This window comes from Anopheles gambiae, chromosome 2 (genome assembly GCF_943734735.2).
Source record: "Anopheles gambiae chromosome 2, idAnoGambNW_F1_1, whole genome shotgun sequence".
Classification (NCBI taxonomy): domain Eukaryota; kingdom Metazoa; phylum Arthropoda; class Insecta; order Diptera; family Culicidae; genus Anopheles; species Anopheles gambiae.
This window is the reverse complement of record NC_064601.1, coordinates 108,612,709-108,620,235: the sequence shown is the minus strand read 5'-3', so window position 1 is coordinate 108,620,235 and position 7,527 is coordinate 108,612,709. Positions and strand designations below refer to the sequence as shown.

Here is a 7,527-nt window from a genome sequence, read left to right as displayed (position 1 = left end):
GCTTTGCAAAAGCTTTGCTTTCTTCCCGACCACCTTAAGAACAACGGTCTGCTCGGTAACGGTGAACGATCGACGGGTTTTCTTTAAGTTATGGGACCGCCGTTTAACACACAGTAGTGTGTCCTTGCATTGTGAGGGAACGTTTACTTCTGGCATGATGGAGTGCTGCATCCTTAGAATTGTTCCGCAAGCATTGAACCTTTGCTCACGATCTGAAGTACGTGACGGAAGAAGTAACTAGCGCTGCCGACGAACCAATGATTCATTATCGGATTATCGAAATTCGTAACCTAATGCATTGAAATTCGTGTCTCGTAGCTTAATTAAAAGGAAAGAAGCCGAATCGGCAGTGTGATCGGTTTCCCCTTTTTGGGAGTTTGTAGGAATATGCCGAAAAGTATTCTTCGGGGGTTTACCGATGGGAAGGAAAATGTTTGCACTTCAACGAGATTAGTCATGATGGGCTAGGAGTCTTGAAGGTATCTTCAAGAGAAATTGTGAGTAATAATTTGATTGTCTTGATCGAATCGAGAGGACCAATTTTCTCCAAAATGCTAATTTACTTGAACAGATTTGCAAACACTTGAGTTTAGTAATCGTTTAACGCTACACCAAAACATAGCAATGAAACCACTGTTCTGGTTATTCCCCGTGGGAACTGTCCTCAATCTTCAGAGTGACCAAAACCTTGGGATTACATTACTATCCAGAGCACATTCAAAATTGAACGCAACGTGCTCTTTGGTCCATGCTTTGGAGGGATGTAATTATCTGATTCGAACCAAAAGCAAAACGCACGAAACACAAAACTCTGCGCAATTGCTGTAACATACCCCTTCGCAGCTAATTAGCATCAACCGGCATCGCCCGCGGTACGGTGACACTCTCGACCTAGACAAAGTACTCGTAAAACTTGCCAAGTTCAGGTCGTAAAAGACGCGCGGGTGCATCTCTTTCGGTGTCTGTCCGTCTGCGCATTGAGCGGCTTCACACGTTTCGGCCAGTGGCTGCGTATGTGCAGCATGTGCTTGCGATCGGATCAAGCAATAAAAGTCCGATTTACTGCAGCTTCGCGGTTGGCATGGGCCTGCAGACCGATGTTCGGCAGTGGCTTCCGGTACTTAAAATTGAGGTGAAAACATAATGGACGCGTTATAAATCTTCACCCTTAGAGGGACATAGAGCGTTCCGTGAGATGGCTGCAGCTTTTCCCCGGGGTCGTACTGGGTGCAGATAAGTTCATGTAAGTCGTTGCACCATGAAGAGCCGTACGGAACGCGAAGCATGCGATAAATAACTGCAAGGTTTCACACCAGCCGGGAAGTCGGGCTCTAAGCACATCAACGCCCTTTTTAAAGGTGTAAAGGTGCAAAATTCCTCCAGCGTGCCAGTGGTCATTTAATTGCTGCTCTCGTTCCACGACTGCCACACAGCGGCGGGTGTAAATGTCAGCGAATTCGATATGCACTCATGTCCCCCGTTCCGAGCTCACATACCGGCTGAGTCGGAGGAAGAAGTGCCGACTCGTTGAGTTAGAAGCGCATGTATTGTTTTTTTCTCTCTACCCTCTCCTCACTGGCTTCTTTATTTCTAATCTTGATACACACAAATCCTTTACCGATGGATCCGCTCTGGATGGAATGTCTAATGCCGCTGTGTGTGTTTGCGGGCGCGTTGGCTGCAGACGCAGGCACGCGCCGTCCTGACCTCAGCTGTCGATTTGAATTGCTTAATTAATTCGTGCCGTTGTTAATTGTTTCGCGCCAGCGACGACATTTTGCTTCGATGTTAGGGAGGGTTGATTGAAGAGATTCCATTGCTCCTTATTCATCGGCGATCGGCCGTCGGACAGGTGCCGGAAGTCGTCGCCCTCGCAACTAGCACCGTTCGAGCTGATCGGTACGGATGCGGACGGTGCCCTGCTGGAAGACGCTGTAGTCGTCGGCGGAGTTCATTCGGAAGACGAGCAGCTTCTCCGCAGCTAGTGGATGCCACGCACCGAACGTACAGCCGAGGTTTAGCTGAGGAATGGAAGATTGATGAGTGAGAGCGACTGAGTGGGACGGAGGAGAACCTAACCGAGGAAGGTGCTTACCTCGTCGTCATAGTAATGACACAGCCCGTTCATGCGAGTGCTTGGTATGTATTCCACCACGTCTATGTAGCGGCAGACAGGCAAAAGAAGACCCAGCCCTGGAAGTTTAACGATCATACATTATTACTCCAAGACCAAGAGCTTCTAGTTTAACGTCCACCAGCTTACCGATAAAGCCAGACGTTGGAGGGTTCTTTCGAATTGGCACATCCGTCAGATCCTGCAGTGCAGTCCAAGCCCTCCAGATGCTGCGCGGGTCGATGATGTGAAAATTCGACTGTGGATGGCTGCTCCGGAACTTTTTGAAGTTATCGAACAAATTGAAGTCTGGAGTTGCTAACCTAATGACACACCAAAATGGTTCTATAATCTTACTGAACTCCCAAAGCAGTACCTTCCATCGGTATCCATTCCATACCATTCCGCCAGCGTTTGATCGAACTTGCCCGGGTCCCAGGCAGCGATCGTGACATTCCGGAACAGTGGCGTTGTCAGCAGTTGATACTCGGGTTTGGTTACGACCTGGGAGTTCACCACACGGATGGTAGTCTTCGAACCAACGTCCGCCTCGTACCCCTCCGTAGGTGCGTGATTGAACCGCATCACGATGTCGTGCTCGTCGATGAACGAGCCAAGCTGCGATCGCTTCAACGAACCGGCGCTGGCAACGATGACACAGCTCCCATTGGTAACGTCACCGAACAGTGGGCTCGTTGGCAGATAGCTACCGATCTCGTTCCACGTAAAGGGCGGCTCCTTCCAGGACAGTACGCGCACATTGGCCCGCATCATTCGGCACACGGGACTAGCGACCGGTTCAAGTGGCGGGCCGTACCGAACCTGATAGTGATCGCCGTCGGTGAACGGTTCCTTCAGACGCTTGCGCAGCTCTCCAATGATTTTGGCCCGAAACAGCACCGTCCGATTGATGCAGTCCGGGGTGACCGGTTCGCTGCACCGGTACCGATTGAGGTCGAACAAAAAGTTGGACGTTTTGGTTAGGCTGAAGTGCGGTCGTATCCGAGGTGCATCGTGGTCCTTCAGCCAGAGGGTTGGTTTCTCGTCGCTCGATGAAACCGACTTTTGGCTCTTCTCGGTCGAGTTGTGCTTGACGTAGAACACGCTACGCCTTTCGCGTGCCTGTACCACTGGAAAAGGGTGTTGAAAACAGTATTAAACACACACACATTGGTGTAAAAATGATGCCATATTTACTTACCGGTGAATGAGAGGATTGCAATTACAAATAGCTCGATTAAAACTCTCATGTTTCCTTTGCTTATTTTGATTTGTTATGTTTTATAAATGACTACTGAAATAAAATCGAAAAATGTTGTGATTAATGGTATTTTGCATCATTTTTGTAGGATATAAGATTTTTGAGTCTTGCCATGGTTGAAAAGTAAAATTACAACAGATTAATTTCTCACTCTTTCGTCATGACAATTTTGAAACAAAAACCCCGAACGTATTAGTCGGTGTTAGGAAAACCTCCTAAATGTATGCAATCAGCACTACACGGTCGGTATTTTCGTATGCATGTTTCGAATGATAGTCTGCGTCTAGCTAACTTTAGTTTGTAGCCGTTTCTATGGGAACAGCGAATCGTACATAGAACATTGTGCATTCAAAGAAAAACAATTCTTCGATAAACAAATCCTTTCTACTTCATTTTTCACACCACCAATCTTCATTCGACATTCATTCCTACCGCATGCTTTATGGAGGCAGTGTTGAAGCTTTTTCACGTTTGTTCACCATTATTTCCCAGAAGAATGATTTAACATCACAGTTTAACATCGCACATCTTATCGAACCGGGCACAAACTAATCACGGTAGTTAAAACTCACTATCAACAAGTGTAGCAATGGTACGATGGTACCAGCGTTAAACGATGTCTGGTCTCTACCGACAGACCGGGGCAAAATGAACTATCGTTCGTAAAATCGAACACAAGTACGCCCTATATGGCATACCGAAGTACGCAGGCGCCGCATTCGTCTCTTCTGGAGAAGGAGAACGTGTGTTTTCGGCACAAATTTCAAGAGCAACAGCTTGCTACCTACCTCACCTCGGTTTTGCTTGCTCTGGGTGCTAGGTGCTATCTGGGTGCAAGGTGGTTTCATGTGGAAAGCAAACTTTAACGTCTATTTAATGAACCATCAAATGCCGGGATTGGATTTTGGTTAAAGATTTGCCACAAAACTGGTCGTTATAATGAAGCCCTTGTTATGAAGAGGATGTTTTATGTGTGTGTAATAAAAGTATGTATAGAAACGGGAGAAATGAGCATATTATGAGCATATCTAGTTATTTAGCATTGAGATGGAACCAATCTCCAATGGATGTTTCGTGCAAAAGCATAATTCAAACAGCCAAACCACATTTTGTTGATGGCTCATCGTACCTCAAATACTTCCATTCTTCCCGTATCATATCAAACCTGCAATAGAACAATCTAAATATTTCTAAAATATACTTACTTCCAGTCAAGGGCAATTTTCTTTCCGCGCCCCAAAACAAGAAAAATGAAAAGCGAACTCGAATCGTGATTTATTCTCATGTTTGTAATTCATATAGTATCTTTATTCTACGACTTTCTACATAGTGAATTCATCAAATTCTAGTTAGCTGTTCTTCGTACAGAGATCGTGAATTAGATTATACCTACTCGTTACGATTTACTATGTCACAATTGTACAAGTACCCCCCAGGCCCGCCCAGTGGCGTGGCTGCTCGCTATGGTCTCCGTTGTTGGCTGTTTTTGTGTGGCTGTACCGGCATTGTGTTGGGCTCTCTGTTTGAGTACCGTTGTTCGTGTGGGCCAAGTTTACACCGTTTCTTGTATCTATGTTTTTGTTTTGTTATATTTAATGCTATCCTGCCTATGCTGGTGGGAGGATGGGGAGTTATGGTGCACGCTGCATTTGATTTGGCCGGTTCGGTGCCGTAAAGAAGGATAGAGGGCATAGTGTTTTTGTTTCTGTGTGTGTGTGTGTGTTTTCGTGGGGACAACTTCATTTTCCGTTACATGGTAATGTCGTATAAGAGCTAGTGGTACGATAGCGGTGTTTTATTGTTTGCTAGTAAATTACGTATGGAAAGTGCGGTGCACGTATCGTGTCGGTGTGTATGTAGCTGAGAAAATGTGTGTTACCGTGTGAAGAGTAGGTTGTTTAGCTTGCCAGTCATCCCGCTCCACACATGCAACTGGTTCTAGCAAAATTACCTAAAAGCTTGTAACGTTCCAGCAACAATTTGACACTCTTAACAATTGTTTCCTCCACGGATGTGGAGTGGGTATCATTCTCTCAGTGAACTACAAAGATGTGACGGATTATAGTGTAGTGTGATGTGTTTGTATCTCTTTGCCCTCGCATAGCCTAACACCCGGGCAGTGCAGGGACAATGGCGGTGACCCGTATCCTGCAAACGTTTCCATCCAGCAATCGTTACCCAAAATCATTAACATATACACACACACACTCACACACGCATACACACACACACACACACACACACACACACACACACCATCACCATGAGAGATGTTAATTTTTAGAGTCTTTATTGTTTATTACTTTAGTTATTTAGTGCCTTCCCATCCCGCGATAATCCACGACAGCACAGTAGCACTAGTGTGGGCTGTGCTGTGAGCTAGGTACACGCTAACATTATTACTAGTTCTCTTGGCATGCCCAACCCGACCCGGCCCGCCACACACACACACACACGCGCGCCCGCACGCGGGCACGCTGACAAAAAGGGACATTTTCCTATAACATACACACTAACATTTAAAAGAAAAAACACGGTTGGTTTTTTTTTCTTCCTCTGCTTAGATCCTCTGTTCGCAACGGATAACAAATGACGGTTACCAAAAAAGCAAACAATGGTAGAGGTTTCTCCTCTCTCTTTTTCTCTCTCTCTCTTTCTCTTTCCTTTTACGTATGCTAATAAACATCATCCTCTCCATGTTGGCTGTTTTGTTTTTGTTTGTTTGTTTGTTTGTTGTTGTTGTGGTTTCCTTACTTGTCTCTCGTTTTCCAATCTCACTATAGGCAACTATCCATGTTAACTATTAAATACAATTCAACATACCATACTACTTGCTAGTGTTATAATTCATATATATCTTCAACGAGGGATCAGCGTTTATTTTACTTTTTTTTTGTTGCGCCAACACCTTGTGCTTCGTTTCGTGCTGTTATTGGGTGCACTTGATGCCTTATGGCCCATGACACGCATTTCATTTTTCGTATTTGCTTTCTTTCTTTCTCTCGCTCTCTCTCTCTCTCTCTCTCTCTCTCTCTCTCTCTCTCCAGAAGTAGGTCTAATAGGGTTGAGTGTTTTACTGTTTCATTAACGACTATTCAATAGTTGAAGCCATAGGCGGAATTCATTTCCATCAACACGAAACAACAAACAGCTTACCGATCGTTTTCAAAGCCGGCGCGAGAGCCAACTCGCGCGTACGATCAATCGGCCCGTTTCGAGACGGGTATGGCAAATGTACGGACAGCCAGTTCTGGCTTTGTTTTGCATAGATAATAGTTTGTTATTATTCTACGTAATTGTTAATCATTCATTCCGTTTCAGCTTACTCTCGCCGGCTTATCTGTGTTTCACCATTTGCCTGCTTTAAACATTGGATTTATTTCTCTGTTTTGGCTTCACTTTTTTTTATCACAACTACTTTTAAAATATTATGTATTGCATTTTAAGGCCTAATATAGTTCTTTTGTTTGCTGTGTTTTACTTTGTTACTCGTTTTCAACGTGTTTGTGCTGGTTTGCTTCTTTTAAGTTTTACTTCTGTTATCTATTCACTGGGTTAAGGTTGTTTTTTTTTCTTCTCTTTTTTGGCGAGCAGGTGTGTCGTTTTGTGGAGCTGGACAAGTCACGGCATTACCAATGAACAATGGTTGAATAGAGTGAAGTATTAACCAACGGTCGGATACGTTCTAGCGTTCGATTTTGGAGTAAACGGTTGATAGATGAGTGTTTGCATTTTGAATCTGCATACAGTTTCAACTTCTAGCTGGAAGAAGTAATATTTAACGCGTTTTGTGCTCGCTTAAACGTTGCACATGTTGCACGCATCAACAGCAAACCGGGTGTTGCGATAACTCGAAAGGAAGGAGCATGAAAAAACGTCATACATTTTCATTTTAAAATTAGATCTATTTAATGCGTCTGTTCTGTTAGCTACCTTGCATTGAATTAGACAGAAGGCAGTCCAGCTGCTTCTGTTCTTTTTGTTGTGGACAATTTTTTCAATATGGGTATGTTTCTTAACTTGTTTCCAGTTTTAAACTTGTTTTGTTTTTGTGATTATTGTTCCAACACTACTGCAGACTGTCTACGATAGGTTTGTAAACAAATCAATGGCAGTTTTACTGTTCAACTCTAACAATTGCTTCAGCTAGCTT

The 7,527-nt window shown here is 44.4% G+C and overlaps 1 protein-coding gene across 2 annotated transcripts; it reads right to left on the bottom strand.

The window, feature by feature from the left end:
* Positions 1–1,547: 1,547 nt before the first annotated feature.
* LOC1270174 (beta-galactoside alpha-2,6-sialyltransferase 2) lies at positions 1,548–4,039 on the bottom strand. 2 transcript variants are annotated; one of them, XM_308850.5, is made up of 6 exons: positions 3,807–4,039; positions 3,315–3,407; positions 2,514–3,243; positions 2,264–2,436; positions 2,096–2,193; positions 1,548–2,021 (listed from the first exon to the last, which is right to left on the bottom strand). In XM_308850.5, the coding sequence occupies exons 2-6, from the start codon at positions 3,361–3,363 to the stop codon at positions 1,878–1,880; spliced, it is 1,194 nt and encodes a 397-aa protein (XP_308850.5). In that variant the 5' UTR covers positions 3,364–3,407; positions 3,807–4,039; the 3' UTR covers positions 1,548–1,877. The 2 variants fall into 2 exon arrangements, with proteins under 2 accessions (XP_308850.5, XP_061504019.1); XM_061648035.1 differs by having other exon boundaries at positions 3,315–3,404.
* Positions 4,040–7,527: the final 3,488 nt, after the last annotated feature.

Bases quoted from the DNA above. Each gene is read 5' to 3' on its own strand.
- LOC1270174 (XM_308850.5), bottom strand. From the start codon at position 3,363: ATGAGAGTTTTAATCGAGCTATTTGTAATTGCAATCCTCTCATTCACC. The intron at 3,244-3,314 runs GTAAGTAAATAT...ACCCTTTTCCAG, and splicing joins TGCAATCCTCTCATTCACCG to TGGTACAGGCACGCGAAAGG. The intron at 2,194-2,263 runs GTAAGCTGGTGG...TTAAACTTCCAG, and splicing joins TCCAACGTCTGGCTTTATCG to GGCTGGGTCTTCTTTTGCCT.